The sequence below is a fragment of the Anolis sagrei genome, chromosome 3 (genome assembly GCF_037176765.1).
Source record: "Anolis sagrei isolate rAnoSag1 chromosome 3, rAnoSag1.mat, whole genome shotgun sequence".
Lineage (NCBI taxonomy): Eukaryota > Metazoa > Chordata > Lepidosauria > Squamata > Dactyloidae > Anolis > Anolis sagrei.
The window spans coordinates 107,916,112-107,938,179 of NC_090023.1; the positions used below are offsets into that span (position 1 = coordinate 107,916,112).

Sequence of the window (22,068 nt, forward strand, 5' to 3'; positions counted from 1 at the left end):
GGCTAGGAATCCCATTATTCCCATTTGTTCTAGACCAGGAGTCCCCAAACTAAGGCCTGTGGGCCGGATGCAGCCCTCCAAGCTCATTTACCCACCCTAAACTTTAGACTTAGAGTTGCCCTAAGCCTGAAACAACTTGAAGGCACACAGCAACAACTCTCCTAATTAACTTGACAATCTCATCAGCCAAAAGCAGGCCCACTCTTCCTATTGAAATATTGGTAGGTTTATGTTGGTTATATTTGTTCTTTGCTTTAAATATTGTATTGTTCTTTCATGAGGTTTTTTTTTGCACTACAAAAATATGTGTAGTGTGCAAAGGAATTTGTTCATGTTTTTTTTTCTAATTATAGTCCAGGCCCTCAAAAGTCTGAGGGATTGTGAACTGGCACTCAGCTTAAAAAGTTTGAGGACCACTGTTCTAGACCATGGGTAAGCAGGACTCTAACAAAATGCACATTCAGCATCGGGATCTTTCTTTTTAAACCATTTATGCACAGGAATTCTCTTATTGACACTGAAATTGTGGGTTCAACAAACAGGTAAAAAGGTTTGCATTGCAATATGGCCCACGACTACATGTGCAACTGGAGAATCCACAGAAGCTCTGCCACTGAATTAGGGCATAGTTCACATGTTTCAAACGATCTCTGTTGCTATCCTATTTCCATTTTTTCATCCCTTACGGGCTTTGTAAAGTCTTAAACTGGAGACAGCAAAGTACAGTCCCTCGAGGGTAATAAAAATATAAAAAAATGGTTGCCCTCAAGTGCCTTCTGGAGGTTGTGTGGGCACATTGCCATTATTTGCCCCCTGGTATAATTTAGACTCAGGAGGGCCCCTTTAAACCAGTCCCATTGTTTTTAATTAAGTGACCCTGGTCTCCAAAACATGCCAAAATGCCCTCACATTTTCTAGAGAATGTTTCTAGGCATTTGGGGAATGACATTCTTTTTCTTTTTCTTACAGATGGGGCCGTTTTAAAGGCATTTTAAGAAGTTAAGGCACTTCCCAGCCTTCTAGTTGCCATCTTATTTCAAACCTGTGTAGCACAGTACAAGCTGGCTTCGAGTTTAATCACTAATTTGCACTTCAGAAATTGCTACAACATCCCATGAGAAAACTATGAATAGCCACAAAGTTAAAAGAAGTGACAAATATAGGACAGACAGCACATTTACTATGCACTTAAAAAGACTTGGCAACAGTTCAATGGCACATTAAATTCAGCTACTAAAAATATTTCTCACAATTACATGAAGTGTTTTTTCACACTTAATTCAGAGTTAAATGGCAAAATATACCATATCAAAATCCTAAATTTTGTACGTAGTCTTGATGACAAATATTTAATATAGGAAGATGGAAAATTAGAAAGCCAAAGAAGTAATCAGAGCAGCTCTCGGTCACAGATACTGACATAATGTAAATCAAGTACTTTTCTTAAACATTCACAGTCTTTTAATAGCAGTCACAGGTGCAATGAACAATAAAAAATACATATGATTATTCTGCAGAATAAAATTGATATAAAGAAATACGCTGTCACCATCTTGGACAGTTCTCTGATATCAATACTCCCAAGCATGTAGTCATAAAAAACAGCAGAATCCTAAAGGCATGAGGTGACAAAATTGCTTAGAGATCTTGCAGAGTAATGAACCCACACCAACATTTTAGGGTCATGTGCTATGATCTGACATTGATGTTTCTAACATCATATCACTTTCATTCATTTCAATCTCAAAAGTTTCATCCAATGGACGAGGTGCTTCTGTAGATTTCCTCTGATGTGATGTTTCCAGGGCCATGACGTTACTTTCGTCCAGAATTTGTCTTTCTATATCTAACTCCAAGACATCCCATGCAGGTGAAATTATGTTCTTTAAAGTCTTCATAGTATGCACATCAAAGTCATAGCAGCGTAATTTATCCTTAATAGCGGTTCCTAAAAGAGACTTTCTAGATTAATTTTCCAATGTAATGAATCATTTCTGCCACAGAATGACTTTCTAAGAACAACTGCAAGAACAACTTTCTGTCCAGTCTTCCAGATTTTTAGAAACAATGACCGTGATTCCCTCTGTTGTTTAACTTTACTTATACTTAGTAATGTAGCAGAGGTGCTAAGAAAATCTGTTAGGGAATTGTGGAGACGTGTAGGATATTGGGACATCAATAAAAGTCCTTGATGCACATCAATACCCAATGGACCTTAATCATCAGCCTAGTTACACATTGGCCTCAATGTGCATTGGTACATCAGTCTCTTTGCTGGTTTCCCTGAGTAACATTACAGCAGTCCTTTATTGAATACAAACTTGAGAAATTGCTCAATTCTATTTCCTATAGATTTTAAGTCCATTTATGTAGATGTAAGTCCCCAAGTGAATCCCAGCTAGTATTTATTTTCTTGTCCACTGCTTCTCAAACACTGGGTCCCAACCCCAAATGGGTCCCGTGAGCTAAATGCTGAGGTTGCAAAAATTTGGCAACAGTGAAAGGTTACTGAATGCCACCCATTTACAAAACTCTTAAGTGTTAAGTGTTTACAACAGTGGACTATGCAGAAATGCTTCTCATTACTAATGATCCCAACAGAGATTTCAATATTTTGTCACAAGAGCAATAGATAATGTAATACCTTCCACAGTCATTGTACATTCATTTTAAGTATGCTATTCACAGCTGTTTCTCACTTTCTGCCCTGCCCTTAGACAACTAGGCTGTTTCTTTGAAAGTCCAGAAGGCAGGTGGAAAGTCCTCTGACATTGTCTGCCACAACATTTTGTACAAGATAGTCCTCCAGATAGCCCTGGAGTCCTGTAGCCCTCCTGCTTCCTGTCTGTGGCTATAAATACTGCTGTAGGTGCTACTATGGGAGTGACTCGTTTTTTTAAAGGAAGATTCTTGAACTTGTGGAAGAGCAAATGAGGCACTGCAAGGATATAACCTTCAAATAAATTTCATACATGAAAATAAATGAAATGAGAATATGAAGGAAATCATGTAGGCATAGCGACATTATGGTGAGGCAAAGTGAGGGCTTACTAAGGGAATGGAAAATTACTGGCTGGCATCCTGTTCAGCAATTGTCCTCTCTTAAGTGTAGTTTATTTACTTTTATGGCCATTACATTTGCAATGTACCAAATGTAATGGCCACGTATTCAAAGTCCATTCTGCTCAATCCGTTGCGCAGTTTCCCCCAACATAACCATTTCTGAATTGCAGAGTAGCAGGATAAACAGAGATGCAACCAGCTCTCTTTCTGTAGCTGAATATTTCTGTAGACATGTATCCCAATACAGGATCTCAGCACATATGTGGTTTCTGTCACCCTCAATATTTGATGCAGCTCTCAGGACCAAAAGTTCAGGCACTCTGGTTGTAATCTTAGTCTGCTTAATTAATAATCTACACATATAGTATCCCTTAGTGTATGTGTGCATGTGTGTACACAAACACTTATTAATCAGCATCACTACTAAATTTGGAGAGTAACTCAGTTAAAGGTAAAGGTTTCCCCTGACATTAAGTCTAGTCGTGTCCATCTCTAGGAGGTGGTGCTTATCTCCACGTCTAAGCTGAAAATCCAGCATTGTCTGTAGACAATGGCCAGCATGACTGCGTGGAGTGCCGTTATCTTCTTGCCAAAGCGGTACCTATTGATCTACTCACATTTGCATGCTTTCAAACTGCTAGGTTGGCAGAAGCTGGGCCTAACAGCGGGAGCTCACCCCATTCCCCGGATTCGAACTGCCAACCATTCGGTCAGCAAGTTCATCAGCTAAGCAGTTTAACCCGCTGCACCACCAGGGGGCCTCATAATGGCAAAATAGCTGCACACAACGCATACAACGTTCAGTGTAATTACTGATATGTACACTAAAGCCACAATAGTGTGGGAGGATTTCAGTTGCAAATAGAAAGGATAATAAATGACAACATACCAATGTAGGCTTCAGAATCACCTATGTACATTTCTATGCAATGTCCAAGCATAGTAACAGAGAATGTATCATCTCTTCTAAGACCAAGAGCCTGTTAAAAACATGAAAAATAACAAAATCAGGAAAGGAAAACATGCATTAATACAAATATTTTAAGTGTCTGTACTTGCATAGCCCAAACCATCAATGTACAAAAAGAAAGTATCAACAGACTTGAAAAACATCCTGATATTTGCACACACACACACACACACACACACACACACACACAAAACCTGACTGCAGAAGTCTTGTAGAAAAACCTCTAAGGTGGAGGAACACTTCTCAAGACAACCAGAGAGCTTAAGATGCAATGCAATGCAGCCTTTACTGTGGCTCGGGTAGAATTATAGAATTGGAAGAGACCCCAAGGGCCATTTAGTCCAACCCCCTACCATGCAGGAAAATACAAGCAAAGCATTCCCAACCAGCCTCTGCTCAAAAACCTCCAGAGAAGACTCCACCACCCTGTAAGGCAGCATAATCCACTTGCCAAAAGGCTCTTACTGTCAGGAAGGTCTTCCTAATGTTTAGGTGGGGAATTGAATGTAAGGAATTCAACCTGAATGAGAGGCCTTGACATTGCAACCATTTTTTGCAGGTTTTAAGTAACAAAAGTGGGGCCTGAAAAAAATTGTTGCAATGTGGACACCTCACTTCAAAGAATGTTGACTTAAAACAATATATGCACACATACGGTATGAAAGTAATCAATTGCACTTTCGAAGTTTCCCATCAGACTGTGTATGTATCCAATAGCAGAGTAAGTAGAAGCATTCTGAGGTATCAGCACTAGAGCTTGACGATGATATTCAAGAGCCTCTTCATACTTCCTATGAAGATAAGGATAAATTAAAATTGCAGTTGATATATAACTACAACAAAATAGCGCAAGTTATGCTATTAAAATTGGTCACATTAATTATAAAAATATTATTTCATATTTTCAACATACAATACTCTATAATTTCTTGGAAACAAAAAGAGAGCCATGTTGATGGTAAATAAAGATCTAAGCCGAAGAAGTATTTTTAATACTAAAATACCCTACAACTCATGAATGCCTGACTACCAAAGAGACACAGCATTTCCAAAAAATCTGTCTCTTTCTCTTTGACTTTTCAATGAAAACTGCTCTTTAGCCAAAAGGACAAAGAGCTTGCTATTAAAAATTTCATACTTGAGATTTTCATGATATATCACATTCCCTATACACCAAATAGACTGATATACAAATCAAACAAAATGAACAATTGCAAATATTATTACAAAACTAGGATCCTATGAAATTATTGATAAATCTATAATGTAAGCATTGGCTAAAAATCAGCATTTCTTGTTCTCTCACTCACTTACTTGAGTTTTCTGCACACATGTCCCAAATTATTCAATAAAGGTTCCCATTTGTCAACTGTTACCTGTAAGATAATCAGTGCCATATCTAAAGACAACTTCTTAATGCTGTGCAAATGGAAAGTCCAGACTAAAATGCACCAGGTAAACCATCATGCCCTACTCATTTTTTCATTTATATATTCAACTTATATCCTCCTATTCTTCCTATATGGAATTACAAAGATTAAAAATATCTTTCATACAATATATGATCACTTAGGACCCATTTACACTGCAATATAATGTTGTTTGAACTGGATGATATAGCCAGTGTAGCTTTATTATTTCACACTGCTTTAGGGTGCCTCAGATGTGATAAGTGGCATTTAAATCAGTTCAGCAAACCAGAAATGTAGAGGGATGACTGTATTAGAAGAGATGGATAAAGTTTCTGTAGGCAAAAGATGAGGGACAAGCCAGTCTTCAATTTTGGTTGAACCAGAATGCTAATGCTTTTCCAAGTCACAGATATTCAGTCTCTATAAAATCATGAAGAAACCTGAAGATTATCAGTGCTTTGAACTCTAATCATATCGTATGACAGTGGTGCTCAATAATCTGCAGAACTCAGTATATAATTCATTTTTAATTCACATCCCGGTTTATATCTTCTACTCCATATTGTATTTTTTTCTTTAATGTTTGGATGAATAATAGGCCAACAAATATTGTTTTGTATGTGAAAACATGGACTAGAAACCTTCCCACCCACCCCACCTACACCCCCAAAAAAAACGAAAAGAGAAAGAAAACACCTCAGTTCAGCAACGGCAAAAGCGAAACAGAAGTTTGACTGGCTTACTCTAGTTTAGATAAGACAGTATGGGTGGTGGTCTCAATATATCATGGAAAGCTGGACAGTTTCTAGGCCGAATGCTTGGTGTAAGTAGTATATTGGCATCCTGCTCCTAAAATACTATGGGAAGGGCTACGGCTGTGACCAATTAATTGTAATCAACGGCTAACCATGCATAATAATAATAATAATAATAATAATAATAATAATACCTTAATTCTATTCCGAACTATCTCCCCAAAGGGACTCAGAGCAGATAATAATTCAAATACCTCATTTCCAATGGCCTTGATCTTCTCTAATGCATCAAGAAACCACTTTTCTGCAGTTTTCCAGCTGAAAGAGAAAGGGTCACAAAACTAAAGCACAGTTATTGATCCATAGTTAACTGATCAATTTATTCAGATTAGCCATCAATAGGAAAAAGGTCTTGCAGGCACAGAATGTGCCCACGACATTAAAAGTGCCTATAGTAACTTCTTTTTAGATATATGATTTTCTAAAATATTTCTTTAAAATGCTTGCTGTTCCAATGTTAAGACTCCCACAAGATACAAAAACCGCAAGAAAGACTTAATAGTTTTTGAAATAATGTATTTTCCAACCACAGCAATATGTCGCTGACAAGTCATGTAACAAACATTGCAAAACCAGATTGACCACTTCATTACACTAGAGAGAAAAATCCATTTAAAATTTGGTTTCTTCCTCCTGCAGAATTCTGGGGTTTGTAATTTAGTGATGCTGTTAAAGGATCCTCCCTAAACTACAAACCCCAGAATCCTGCAGGAAATAGAAACCCGATTTTAAGTAGATTTTTTCTCTAGTGTGATGAGGCCCCGTGATCTAAATACTATAATATACTGTTGGTGTCATTTATCTATAAGTTACATAGCAATGATAACAGATAGCAGTAACATTAGAATAAGAGTAATTCTGCACAAGTAAACAGTGTATTCTGCAAATAAAAAAAGAACATGATCATCACTACTGCAATACTTAACTGTCAGTGAGTAGAAAATGGTTTCTAAATTTTGGGTAAATTAGGAAGAGAAATTGGATCTAGAATTTTTCTATCTATACAGATATTTCAGAGTACAACAATAAGGGAAAAACTTACTCTCCATTTTGAAATGCTACCACGCCAACTTCATGCATGACAAAAGGATCTTCAGGGGCAATGCTTAAAGCCTGACTGAAAAAGCGTTCTGCTAATTTTGAGTTGTTTGTCAAGCCATATTCCAGCCCAATATATAACATTGGTAAATGGCATCTGCAGATAATAAAGAAAATTAGAGTATTCAAAGTTAAAGAAGAAGACATTCCTTTTATGAGAGGAATTAAAGTAGGACTTTCTTGTTTTGAGAAAAGCATGGTGAACTTATATTACACAAAAAATGAAAAGTAGATTAAAATGCTGAGGCAATACATCCTTGTAGTTTAATGTATCTCAGTAACAAATACATTTCTATGACAACCTTCAATTTCATTGCAAGCACCAAATACATGACTCAGGATAAAAGCTTTATTTTCTTTCCTTGAAAGGCTTTTGCTGAGCTGTTTTCACTATCTCCTTGAAAAATGACTCTGGCTCACCCTTTCATCAGCTGGGCTGCCGTAAAATAAGCAGCCATTGCTTGGTCATGCTCACTTTCAACTGCAAACGAATGCCCATATGCTATCCATGCTGGTCCATACGTCCTCTCAAGTGTAGTGGCTTTGCTGAAATACAGAAAAAAATATAAAATAAAAACCAAATAAGACATGCAGTAGTAAAGATAGCAAGATTCAATTCAACTTAAAATATATGTCAGTATTTTACCCTAAATGTATAAGGAGGGCTGCACAATTCCAATCCTAGCCTTGTTATATGCTTTTAGGTAAGCTCCAACTTACAGCGACCCTAGAATAAGGTCTATATGGTAACATTTTTTCAGATAAGTTTTCCATTGTCTCCCTTTAAGGCAAGGAGAGTATCACTTGACCAAGGTCATCTAGTTATTTCCATGAATATCTCCTGTTTCCTGGAATACACTCAGAGCATTACACCACACTGGTTTTCACCTCTACATGTGGCTAAATAAGATAAGGTAAAACTTACCTAAGGTATCTTCTAGCATGCTCATTTTTATGTCCAACCATGAGATAATAACATCCTACGGCAAACCAAGATACCTAAACATCAAGCAAAAAAATTAGTCACAAAGGCATTAACAATTCACCAGCCAAAGTCATAACATGTGCATTCACATATGCCTCTGTTTGTGTTGTGTGTGCATTCATGAGCATGTGGGAAATGTTTTGCACATGGATGAATGCCTTGAACTTAAATAGCACAAAAAACAGTAGGCTTAGCAGAGAAGAGAAGAACCTCAAGTTGTTCATCACACAACAGCATTCCACTTGGTTCTGATATTGGATTGTGTGATTTTAAATAAGTAGTTTTAATGTTTGGCATGTTTTTAATTGTTGTTTTAATGTATATGTTTATTTTACTGATGTATGTTTGTATGGAGCCCCCGGTGGCGCAGTGGGTTAAAGCACTGAGCTGCTGAGCTTGTTGATCGAAAGGTCGCAGGTTCGATTCCGGGGAGCGGCGTGAGCTTCCACTGTCAGCCCTAGCTTCTGCCAACCTAGCAGTTCAAAAACGTGCAAATGTGAGTAGATCAATAGGTACCGCTCCGGCGGGAAGGTAGCGGCACTCCATGCAGTCATGCCGGCCACATGACTTTGGAGGTGTCTATGGACAACGCTGGCTCTTCGGCTTAGAAATGGAGATGATCACCACACCCCAGAGTCAGACATGACTGGACTTAATGTCTGGGAACGACCTTTACCTTTACCTATGTTCATATGGCATCAAATCGCTGCCTATATCTGTTTGCATTCTGACAAAAATCTGTAAGCAGCAAGTTTTTAGAATTCTAAAGTTTCTTACATATCCAGTTATTTTCCTACCCAGTAGGCAATGCATTAAATAATAGCTGTCAGGCATGCAACGTACAGCTCAATTCTCCTGTCTAATCAAAAATAAAAAGGATTTCTCATTTCCATACAGGTTCCTTGTCAGATTGGTTAAAATATTCTACTCTTTAAATATCTTCTAAGTATAGAGTATTGAAAGAGCTGACAGCTTGAAAATTGTATTACTGCAATCACTGACAGATGATAAGAATTTGTTCTCTTCCCTTATCATTAAAAACATTCCACACTTTGTGAGACTCCATTCTGGCTTTGCTTACTAAAATCTCTCACAGCCCAAATGGGATACTGGCAAAAGTGGATGGTGGCTTTGCACAGTATGTGGCACTGAAGCATGGCTAACTTTATGACCGTGTGCTTTACATGTTACCTAACTTTAAACTTTTGTCAATGACATTCATGCCACACTTATAAAAGAACAAACAGAAGTGCAACTTACAGGATTGTTTGGGTATAAATCCACTAGTTTGTGTGAAAGATAGAAAAGTTCTAGGAGTAGAAAAGGGAGGGGAAAAAGTTAGTGCACTGAAATAACATCTGCGTCCAACAAAGATCCAATAGGGAATAGTTTTACATTCGAATTATTTATTCCAACTCCCTTTAAATTTCAATAATCATAATAAAGTGTTCAAGTAAAAAATTAGAAAGACCAAACAGTAATGTAATGATTGTTAACTGTCCATTTCAAAATGCCTTTAAACAGGGAAATGTGAAATATTTTAATGCAAAACCAGAAGAAATGTACAGCTGTAACTAATCCACCCTGCAAGAGTTAAATGCAAAAATATTTAAAAAAAAACTTAGGTTGATATTTTGAATTTAGAATCAATTCATTAAACATACAGTATTCCATATTTACTCCACCTTACTTTGTCATTGTAACTATCTAATAGTATTTCCCAATAAAATCTTACTATTTATTTATAATATTTATATCCTACCCTTTTTTTAAAGAGTAGTGTACATTGCTTTCTGTTCCCCATTTAATCTCACAACCTAACAATGAAGTAGGTTAGACTGGGAAGTTGTGCCTGGCTGAAGTCACCCAGTGAGCCTCATGGCTAGTAAAGATTTGAATCCATATTTCATGACTCCAAGTTCAGAACTACATTCGTTTCCTACATTTTAAACAAAATGAGAACGAAAAGGCTTCGTCTAGCATCCTAGAAAAATACATGGAGATAAAAGAGGAGATTTGTGTATTCATTTTCTCACCATTTGCTTTATTCAGCTCCACAAGTGTTCCAATATGAACAGGTAAACAACTGGCATGGAATGGATCCTTTTCCATTACTCTAAAAGTAAATACACATAAAACCCACAAATGTTTACTGAGTTAGTTCAGACACAATTAAATATTACTACTGTAATGTACTATAGAAATGTTTCGTATTTTATCCTTCCTCCAAGAATTTAGACATATACTAAATTCACTTCTGTATATTGTTTTATTAAGGCATTCAGCCTTAAGACATTTGAGATGGTCCAGAGAAATGTAGCCAAATTGTTATCTAGGGTTGGCTACAGGGGTAAAATGACTTATTTTTGCATCATTTCCACCAGTCTGTTTCTGGACAAAATACTGGTGAGAACTTATGAAGCTCTGTATCATTTGCCTCTACAGAATCACAGAATCATGGAGTCAGAAGAGACCACATGGGGCATCTAGTCCAATCTCCTGTCATGCAGGAAAAGCACAATTAAAGCACCCCTGACATATGGCTCCAAAGTTATCTGAAAGTAAATACTCTCCCATATGTACTTGGCTCCGTTCCAGCATCCTTACAGGTAAGACTGGTGAAACCATAGAGAAGCCGTTTTTGGTGGCTGTTCCCATGCTTTGGGAGCTAGACTGGGCTCTGCCTTGATATATTCAATCATCCAGCTTATATTGACAAACTTTTTGGAAATATTGTACTATACTGTTTTATATGTTTTCTTAATTCCACAGATAGTTAAATCATACTTTAATAATAACATTTTTCTCATTTTATAGATATATTTTACACATATATTTTATCTGCATTGTTTTAAATTTTGTAAGCTGCACTAAACTTTCCCCAGTTCAGGGGGGAAAGGCTGATATGTAATAATTGAGTGAATAAGCCCAGAATGTACCATGTTTCAGATCAAACAGGTAGCTTATCAAATGATAATTTATCTCTTTTAAGCCATTCAGTACACAGAACATATAATTAACAAATTACCCATCAATTTAATTAGCTCCTCTAAGACTGTCACCAAATAAATACCATTCTATAACAATACTGTTTCTTTACTTACACAGAAGTAAGCTTGTAACACATTTTGAAATCACAGTTATAGTAATGCCTTTCTGCCAAGGACACTACTACATCCAGATTATCTTGAAGACCATCGACAGATTCAGGAATCACTGTTTCACTAGGTTTGTTATACTGAAAGATAGAAGAAATTTTGACAGAGAACCAAGTAGCATCTTATATTAAGAATATGAGGGTTGCCGTAGCACACTGGTCTGTGTTCTTTTCATGGCCACATATTGTTGAGTCTCAATTTTGTTTTGAAAGATTGGCTGCCAAGTTATAACTAGGGCAAAATTAATTTGGAAATTCCTGCTGACATCCTCAACTGAATTGGAGAAAGAAGAATTCCACACTCTGGCCTGGGATCTCCTGAAATCAAGTAGTTTTAATTATTCTCTTCTTGTAACGCATCCAGGTTTTCTTTTATCAACTGACTATTGAGAGCCCTGAAATGTCGAATGTTGTAAAATGCACCTCATGTCAGGAGTGTGCATGTATTTGCTAAGCAAAAAAGACAATAGATTTATTCACAGTTCCAGAACCATAGCACTCTTCCATCCAACTGTGCCTTTGCACTACCCTCCCAATAAAAGCATAGTGAATGCCAAGGAATGTCTGAAACCGCAGCCCAACAACATCCAGAGAACTGCAATTTACCCAACCTTGAGCTAGCAAAAATACTTGTTCAAAGTGAGACATTAAGTACCTCTTTTTACATTTTATAAACCCATTGAAGTCACTGGCTGGAGCTAATGGGAGCTGATTTCAACACATCTGGAGGGCACCAGGTTGGCAAAAGTTGCACTAGTGAAAAGCTACTGTGGGATACAGCTCTAGGTGCATCAGATTTTCTGAACTCAAGAGTTTTCCAAAAATGATTTCTAAGTCTATCTGCCTACATTAATTTTGGAACCCTCAACATATATTTCATTCCTAAAGTTCTCCTGTCCGTGTTGTTTAATTATATATTTCAGAAAACCCGATCATTCCAGGACCAGCTCAACTAGACTGATAACTATCTTTAGATTCAGCCAGAATTTAAAAATAATATCCTGCCTCCATGGACTGCCATAAAGCCATTCCTCTTTATATAATCCACCTACTAGCCATCTATCACTCTTCATTCTGTTTGTATACTTGCTCTCTTATATCTTCCTACATTTCAAAGAATGAAACTTGTTTAAAGAATAGGAGGGGAAATATTTTTTTCAGCCAAAGGGTAAATTTTCCAGTTTACAAATACTAAAAAGCTATGTAACTCATACAAGGACAAATGCTCAGTGTTATTTCATGCAATTTAAGCAATCTGCATCATACTATTTCAATCTGTCCAAAGATAGATAGATAGATAGATAGATAGATAGGAGAAGATCTTTCTGTATCTTGTATTAACCTGATGAAGCAAAGTGTATTCTAACCCAAGTTATTCAATAAATTAAAATCTGAAGCATAGTTCAAGGTTGCACCACATCTTTTAACCATGGTTTCACAGGTTATCACATGATTTGCCTTTCATGCACAAAATAAAAGTAGGAGTGAAGGAAAGTGTGGATCTAAGGCTGTTTTTAAGTTACTTTGTGAGCTTAATCTTATATTATTTTGACAACTTTTATCCTTCATTTCTAACATCTCAATTAATGCATGAATTCTGCTAACTAAATTAAAAGCTTCTGAAGAGTAAAATTTCTTTGTTTGACGCTAAGTAATGATTGATAAACACAAGATTAACCAGATCATAAAATCTATTATGTAAAGTGCAAGTTATTACTTATATTAAAGTCTTTATTACAACATCTATGAAGTTCAGATATTGCTTCTCTTACTTTAAGAAAATTATTACCTTTTTTAGTTTATTCTCAAACAAAAAACGCAGTAATACTTGTTCTTCTTCTGTACACCGCTTTCCAAGACATAGATTTGCAAGAAGTTCTTTTTCTGAAAACGTGAGAAAACAAATGAGAATTGCAGTACACAGAGTTTAAACAAAGATTATTAAACTACATAAGTATCTTCAGTCCTCTAGATAGATGTACAGCATACAAGTGTACATGATATATTTCAGCACAATATCAAAGTCATATTGTATTATACTAAATTGGTACATAATTACCCATCATCACATTTGCTCAAACATCAAATTTCAAGAGAGGCCACAATAATATTGCATCATAATCAGTTGGACTTCATATAAATTATTCCATGTAAATATACAGTTGTTCTATGGATGCATCTATAACATAGAATTAATGCTGTTTGACATCATTTTAACTCCCATGGCTCAATGCTAAGGAATCATCGGGATTTTAGTTTTAAAAGATCCTTAGCCTGAACTATCAAGGAATGCTGGTGCCCCCTCCCCAAACTACACTTCCCATAATTCCATAATATTGAGCCATGGCAGTTAAAGTGGCAATAAACAGCATGAATTATGCAGTATTTATAATCTCTATGGCAAAATCTCCTAACTTTTAAAACTTGCACTGCCCCTCTGCAACATACTAACTGAAGCAGATAGGGCTGTGGACTTGAGCAGTAAGCTGATGCCTGTGTTAGAGAAGCACTAGAAGAACAAGAAACTGATCTGTTTCCTAAAACCAGTGTTATCAAATTTGTGGCCCGCCAGGTGTTTTGGACTTCAGGTCCAAGAATTCCTAGCCACTGGACAAGCTGGCTGGGGTTTCTGGGAGTTGAAGACCTAGACATCTGGAGGATCACAAAACCTCTGCCTTAAACAATCACATGCAAGGAGTTGGAGTCAAGTCAAACAATAGCATCCACTTTTGGGGATAAGGCCCTGCAGATTCAATTGTCTTTATATATTTAACATGAAAATTAGATTAGTGAAACACTCCTGAACACAACCAAAGCACAAGCTAGCTCCCTTATTCTCTGCTCTTGCTCACTCCATAATCTGATTTTACGGTCAGATTATATCATTTTTCAAGCATCTCCCACATTCTGGTATAAAAACCTAACACAATACTTTGATTACAATTCCTATCTGAACCTGAATTTTGTTACTTGGTATGGTACCAAAGTGTTACCAGAACTGATGATCGCATCTCTGTACATATGTACGATCAACTGTACAATTTAATTTACTCTCAAAGATCACTCAGGCAGCACATTTTAACATCAATTTGCCAGCAAATTATTTTGACATTAAAGGTGCCATCATCTGTAATCTAGAGGCAATGTAATGTTTTATTAATACATTTTGAACGAAAACTGATCTTTTAAAAAACATTGAGGAAGAAAAAAGCTTCAGTCCAAACCTTCTTCTGCAGTCAGCATGTGGTGTGACGTTAAAAGGTCAAATGCTTCAAAGCAGTAGACATCAATTTTCAAGGCATCTTTATAGCTGGCTGTAGCCAGAGTTCTATTATCTAGGGCATCATAGATCTTCCCTCGCAAAAGGCAAATAGAGCTCCTCATCTGGTGGAGAAAGATAGTATTTTAAATATATGTGCTATTGTGGTTTTTAATGCTTATTTTTTCTTGTTAATTTTATGTTCATGCTGTTCTCTTTGTATGTATTGATTATGTCACTTGGAAACCACTCTGAGTCCCCTTGGGGAGATAGAGCGGTATATACATAAAGTTTTGTTGTTTTGTAGTTGTAATCACAGACTGGAACAGTACTTGCTCTTTGGTTTTGGGCAGAAAATAAAGTATCATTGTGGCATAAGGTGTGGACATACAATCCAATATACTCTATGTACATGCCTTGTGGGGACTCATAAAATGCAGACCTTCTTACTTTTACCTAATCCATATTTCAATACTTATTGCAGATGATTATTACAAACCAACTTCACCACAAACTGTGTCTCACACAATCATTAAAGGATTACATTTTTAACTCACAGAAGATTGAGAAACTTCCCAGTCACTAGAACAGTCTTTCAGATCACTTTCAGCCTTCAAAAATTTTTCAAACAGTTTTCTGTTGATTGGTTCTTCCATATCAAGAATGTCAAGAGCCTGCTGATATTCTTTTGCAGCATACTATAAAGAGAAAGAGTAAACGTAAAAAAGAAAATTTCTTTGCCAGTAACCATTACCAAACTTTATGCCTCAACAACACAAACCTCTGCCCCACTTCTAGTTAAATGCAAACCTTATCTTCTCAATGTCTTAATCAACAAAGTTTCTGTCTCTTCCAGTCTCAGTTAATTTTTCTCATTTTCTACTCTGAGCTTTCAAGTGAGTCGCCTTCGGGCTGAGAACAGCGGTATATAAGTAAGGTAAATAAATAATATCTACCAGGCGCAAGCCGAACATCAGCCCATGCCCCTAACTTTTTGTTCCTAATCTTTACCCCATTACTACCATTGTGTTCTATTTAGAGACAGGTTTTCAGAGTAGAAAACAGTGTTTTAATATTTATTAAATCGTTGTTAACATTCTTGAGCCTTTATTAGTCCCAGATTTACATTAATAATTTAACTTTAGGACCATTTCAACAACAGTCACAAATTACATAAAGTTCAAATTTCACATGTCAAGTTCAACTGTTTTCTACCATATGTCTATCAGCAACCAGTGAAGAAAGGGTGATATAAAAATAACATACTCACATGACATCTAGCTGCAAGGTATCTACATGCTTCAAATAACTAAAAAAAGAAATAAAATTTGTTGAAATTTATTTTGCACTTTGCAACAATGGTCTTTTTTTAAGTAGACTTCTGTCATGTTGCAAGTCACCTTGGATCCCACATTGGGAGAAAGGCACGATACGTATTAAATAAAAATAACTGAATAAATAACTCTGTGACTCCACTGTCATATTCTTAATTTATTCACCTTTTATTTTATTCCTATTATACATTCTGCATGTTCTCAACTGTTATTATCTTTAGTTGTTGTTGTGTGCCCTCAATTCATTTCCAATCTACAACAATCCTAAAGTGAATTTATTGTGGGATTTTCTTAGAAGACTTGTTCAGATGGCATTTGCCACTACCTTCCTCTGAGGCTCAGAGAGTGTGAGTCACCCAAAGCTACCCAGTGGACTGAGAGGGAAATTAAATCCTGATTTCAATGCTCAAACCATTGCACCACACTGGCTCTAAGTTGAGTTTTTTTTCCTTGCCTGCATTCTACTATAAATTTGTCAATGCTTTTAAATAATTAATAAATAATAAACTTTATTTATATGCTGCCACTATCTCCCCAAAGGGACTCGGGGCAGCTTACAAGGCACTCCAGGGTGCACATATAACATACAACAGGTAAAAATGGTACAAAAGTATAAAACAAGTCACATAAAATTGTAACAACCCAAAGGAATGTAAGATCTTGCTTACTGTAAAGAAAAAGTTTAAATAACAAGAACTGTGTACACTTCCTTACCTTATCTAGTTTTCTTGACCTAAGAGCATGTGCTGCCCTGTGGTACTGAGCTGTGAGGTAAAGGCATTGAGCCAGCCAATAGATGTCTTGAGGATCTTCTAGAAATAACAACACATCTTTATTAAATATGATTTAAGCTATACAAAATTCAAGAATTTCATCTTGCTTGAATGAACATATAAAACACACATGGTCCTGTTTGAATGAAATACATAAACTAGAGTACTTTAACAATTATTACATTTCTTATGCAAAATAAATATTTTATATATAGGTAATAAGCGACAATATAAAACCCATCAGAATTTTTCACAGCAGTTTCCACAACAGCTTATCATTGTAAATATAAATAGTAAATACACTGTTAAATTTTGGAACATGAACCTGACACAACTATTGCAAACATTTGTTTGGGAAACAGATACATTATACTCTATTGGAAATTCAGTATCAAAAACTTTTCAAAATCCCAGGGACCACATCAGGGTTACTAATAATGGTTGATGTTGAAATCCTGAACACTATAATCTCATCTGAGTTCAGGAGTTAGGGGCATATTTATAAAATACCCCACAATTTACGATTAAGGCAAAATATGTGGACCAAGTGCCTCTTGTTGTTGTTGGCTGTTATTACTTTTATGTCACATTTTTCTCAGGCCAAGATTCAAGATGACTCATAAAAGTAAAAGCAAATAGGCTTCTGTGACATTATAAGCAAACTACACGTGCCTTTTCAAAAGACAATTGTGTTTATTTGTTGTGATGCTGCAAATTCATTACATTTTAGTAGCAGGGGATACTTAGGATTTTTTTAAGTTTGCAAACATGCAATCTCCATCTTGCACACCACTGCTGAAAATACTTCCAAATTATCATGTGGCCTTCAAGACTGAAGGACCAATCAAGTCATGAATGAGGGTATATTGAAAAATAAACATTACAGAGAAAATAAAAGTTAATTAAAAGGAGACTTTTTGATGTCAGTTTCTAAAAAGAAGCACTATTATGAAAGATAAAAAATCCATCTTACCATGAGATAATGATGCTACTTTATCTGCCCAAAATAAAGCACTTTGATACTGTTGCTGTTTTAGAGGGGGAAAAGAGAAGGGAGATAAAGAAGTATTACAACATGTTTACAAAAAAGTATGTGAATTTATTACAGCTATATCCCACAGTGAGCAACACAGAGCTGCTACTTGTTTCATCTTCACAAAAGGGCTATGTGGTAAAGATTATGAAGCTGTGAAAAAGTGATTGGTCAAAGATCATGCAGTGGAACTTCATTGACTTGAGTGGGTCCTTACCTCGGTTATCTTATGTTTAATCTGGTTCTTATCATACCATAATAAGAACATACGGTGCTTCTTTTATTGCCCTCTGAGTTTGTAGTTAGATTAACTTCTTTTGTACAACCTTGAAACTCCACTGAGAAAAATCCCTTTTCTCAAAAATACACAGCCTTGGAATACGTTTCATATGTTACCATTCAGATACAAAATACAACATTTGGCCATCTCTCTTCCAGATACTTCCCACACTTGTGATTAAAATATCATGGCAAAAGACCTACAATGAGCTGGGCATGTTTAGTCTGAAAAAGAGAAGGCTGAGAGGAGACATGTTGAGGGCCATGTATAAATATGTGAGAGGTATTTATAGGGAGGAGGGAGCAAGCTTGTTTCCTGCTGCCCTGGAGACTAGGACACGGAACAATGGCTTCAAACTACAGGAAAGGAGATTCCACCTGAACATGAGGAAAAACTTCATAACTGTGAGAGCTGTTCAGCAGTTGAACTCTCTGCCCCAGTGTGTGGTGGAGGCTCCTCCATTGGAGGCTTTGAAACAGAGGCTGAATGGCTATCTGTCGGGGGTGCCTTGAATGCAATTTTCCTGCTTCTTGGCAGCGGGTTGGACTGGATGGCCCGCAAGGTCTCTTCCAACTCAAGGATTCTATGATTCTAACTGTCGGCAATGTAACATGATAAAATTAAATTATTGAAATTATGGCAAAGAGCAAGTTGACAGTTTTGCATCTAACAGAGCACTGCTATTTATCATATTGCAAAGATGATGCAAAAATTGAGTATAATCAAAGGAGTACTGTGTACCTTAGCACTCAAACAAACAACATAAATCAAAACCAGGGGAAAATGGAGTTCCTTCTACCTGTTTCCATCTTATCTAAATGACTCTGCAGCAGAGCACCTAGCAGGATTCCCCTTGTCTCATACATTTTTTTATTATTCTGTTCACCCGCACACTTTGTATAAAACACGCGAGTCAAAAAACAAATGATAAAAAAACAATGACTGCAAGGCAGTTCCAGTACATTGTATACAGCAGTGTTTCTCAACCCCTCGGGACCCCTGGGGGGGTTGCGAGGGGTGTCAGAGTGGTTGACAAAGACCATCAGAAAACACAGTAGTTTCTGTTGTTCATGAGTATTCTGTGTCAGAAGTTTGGCCCAATCCTATCGTTGGTGGGGTTCACATTGCTCTTTGATTGTAGGTGAACTATAAATCAAAGTAACTACCAACTCCCAAATGTCAAGGTCTATTTTTCCCAAGCTCCACCAGTGTTCACTTTGGCCATACTGAGTATTTGTGCCAGGTTTGGTCCAGATCCATCATTGCTGGACTCCACAATGCTTTCTGGAAGGGTTTGGTAGGCATAGACCAAAACTCAAGGTCTATGTCCACCAAACCCTTCCAGTATTTTCTGTTGGTCATGGGAGTTCTGTGTGTCAAGATTGGTTCAATTCCATCGTTGGTGGAGTTCAGAATGCTCTTTGTTTGTAGGTTAACTATAAATCCCAGCAACTACAATTCCCAAATGACAAAATCAATCAATTTAGGTATCTGTGCCAAATTTGGTCCAGTGAATGATACATCCTGCATATCAAATACTTACATTATGATTCATAACAGTAGCAAAATTACAGTTATGAAATAATTTTATGGTTGAGGTCACCACAACATGAGGAACTGTATGAGGAAGAACTTCCTGACTGTGAGAGCCGTTCAGCAGTGGAACTCTCTGCCCTGGAGTGTGATGGAGGTTCCTTCTTTGGAAGCTTTTAAACAGAGGCTGGATGGCCATCTGTCAGGGGTGATTTGAATGCAATATTCCTGCTTCTTGGCAGGGGGTTGGACTGGATGGCCCATGAGGTCTCTTCCAACTCTTTGATTCTATGATTCTATGATTAAGGGGTTGCAGCATTAGGAATGTTGAGAAACAGTGGTATCGCTGCTATGATAATTGACCTGGCTCTCAGGGTGCAGTAATGCTGCTATATAATCCAGTTCCTGAATGCTGTGTAGTCTCATATAATCCAGTGGAGCCCCTGGTGGCACAATGGGTTTAACCCTTGTGCCAGCAGGACTGAAGACTGACAGGTTGCAGATTTGAATCTGGGGACAGTGTGGGTGAGCTCCCTCTGCCAGATCCGGCTCCCCATGCAGGGACATGAGAGAAACCTCCCACAAGTAGGGTAAAACATCAAAACATCCAAGAGTCCCTTGCACAACGTCCTTGCAGACGGCCAATTCTCTCATATCAGAAGTGACTTGCATTTTCTAAAGTTGCTCCTGACACAAATATATATATACACACACACACACACACACACACTAGCCATCCCCTGCCACGCGTTGCTGTGGCCCAGTCTGTGTATATGTGTTTTGTGCATGTATATATGTGTATATATTTGGTTATGTTCATGTATTGTAATGTATTTTTATTTTTTAGCTTTTTAAGTCTCTTCTACTGTGTTTTCCAGTGTTTTTATGAGTGATGGTCACTCATTGGCCTGATAAGTGTATTGTGTCCAAATTTGGTGTCAATTCATCCCATGGTTTTTGAGTTATGTTAATCCCACAAACGAATGTTACATTTTTATTTATATAGTGTGTGTGTGTGTGTGTGTGTGTGTGTGTATAGAGAGGGGGGGGGGGCATATATAATCCAGTATAAAGCAGATCATCTGCATCCCGAAACTGGATTATATGGTCAGTGCAGATGGGGTCTCAGGATACACTGTAGAAAGAATGCAGTTTGCCATCACTTTAATGTTATGGCATAACGGGAGTTGTAGCTTCACAGGCTTCTTAGCCTTCTCTGCCAAGGAGTGCTGCTGGTGCCTCACCAAGTGACAAAACCCAGGACTGCTTAGCATGGAGCCATGGCAGGTGAAGTGGGGGTCAATCTGCATGAACTCTACAGAGCCTAGGCTAGCTGCATCTTCAGGCGCCCCCTCCTCCCCAAGCTCCCCGGGCCTTGGAGCTGGAGGCGCCCGGGAAGGGGCTGCTCCGCCCCGCGTGCGGCCCTTGGCCTGGCCCACGGCCCCTCCGCGTGTCACCGAGCGGGTCCCGGCCCAAGAGGCGAAGGAGGGAGGCCCCGCTTGGCTCACCTGGTCGATATACTGCCGCACCCGCTTCCTGAGGCGCTCCAAATTCATGCCTTCGGCTCCCTCGCCCCCGAGGCTCCCTCAGCTCCTCTCGCTCTGGAGCCACAGAACCCGAGAGGTCCGTCGCCGATTCCACTCCTTCCCCCGCAACATCGCTCAGCTTGGTGCAACGCGCTCTCCCCTCCGCCGGAAACACGGGCCCTGCGCGCGGCGTCCCGAGAGGCAGCTCCCTGTTCTCAGCCTGAATGCATCTCCACATCGCTCAGTGCTGGAATCGTGGGATAACGTTTGACTAGGGGCCCTTCCAGACAGCCCGATATCCCAGAATATCAAGGCAGAAAATCCCACATTATCTGCTTTCAACCCGGTTTTATTGTTTTAATGATTGTTTTATTGCTTGTGGATGTACTGTTTTTAACTTGATTTATGTCTAATTGTAGTGTATTATTGTAATTGTTTGTACTGGCATTGAATTTTGCCATTACTTACGTGTAAACCGCTTTGAGACCCCCTCGGGTTAGAAAAGCGGTATACAAATACTGTAAATAAATTATCTGAGTCCACACTCAGATAACGTGGGATTTTCTGCCTTGATAATCTGGGATATAGGGCTGTTTGGAAGGACCCAGGCTCTTAATGTTTGTGTTATTTCTCCCAGGGCCCTTTCCACCAGCCATATAACCCAGAATATCAAGGCAGGATAAGCCACAATATCTGCTTTGAACTGGGTTATCTGAGTCCACACTGCCATATATCCCGGTTCAAAGCAGAAAATGGGGGATTTTATTCAGCTGTGTGGAAGGGGCGCCAGTATGGCGTTCATGTAATAGGGTGTCAAATTTCAATGTAAT

The 22,068-nt window shown here is 37.9% G+C and overlaps 1 protein-coding gene across 2 annotated transcripts; it reads right to left on the bottom strand.

Moving 5' to 3' along the window:
* Positions 1–1,160: 1,160 nt before the first annotated feature.
* CDC16 (cell division cycle 16) lies at positions 1,161–21,395 on the bottom strand. Of its 2 annotated transcripts, none has more exons than XM_060769670.2 (18): positions 21,221–21,395; positions 17,840–17,894; positions 16,808–16,905; positions 16,030–16,068; positions 15,317–15,457; positions 14,725–14,884; positions 13,290–13,384; positions 11,448–11,581; positions 10,380–10,459; positions 9,604–9,653; positions 8,284–8,357; positions 7,779–7,904; positions 7,303–7,455; positions 6,455–6,518; positions 5,348–5,409; positions 4,689–4,824; positions 3,953–4,043; positions 1,161–1,948 (listed from the first exon to the last, which is right to left on the bottom strand). In XM_060769670.2, the coding sequence occupies exons 1-18, from the start codon at positions 21,266–21,268 to the stop codon at positions 1,683–1,685; spliced, it is 1,872 nt and encodes a 623-aa protein (XP_060625653.2). In that variant the 5' UTR covers positions 21,269–21,395; the 3' UTR covers positions 1,161–1,682. The 2 variants fall into 2 exon arrangements, with proteins under 2 accessions (XP_060625653.2, XP_060625654.2); XM_060769671.2 differs by having other exon boundaries at positions 16,808–16,902; positions 21,221–21,375.
* Positions 21,396–22,068: the final 673 nt, after the last annotated feature.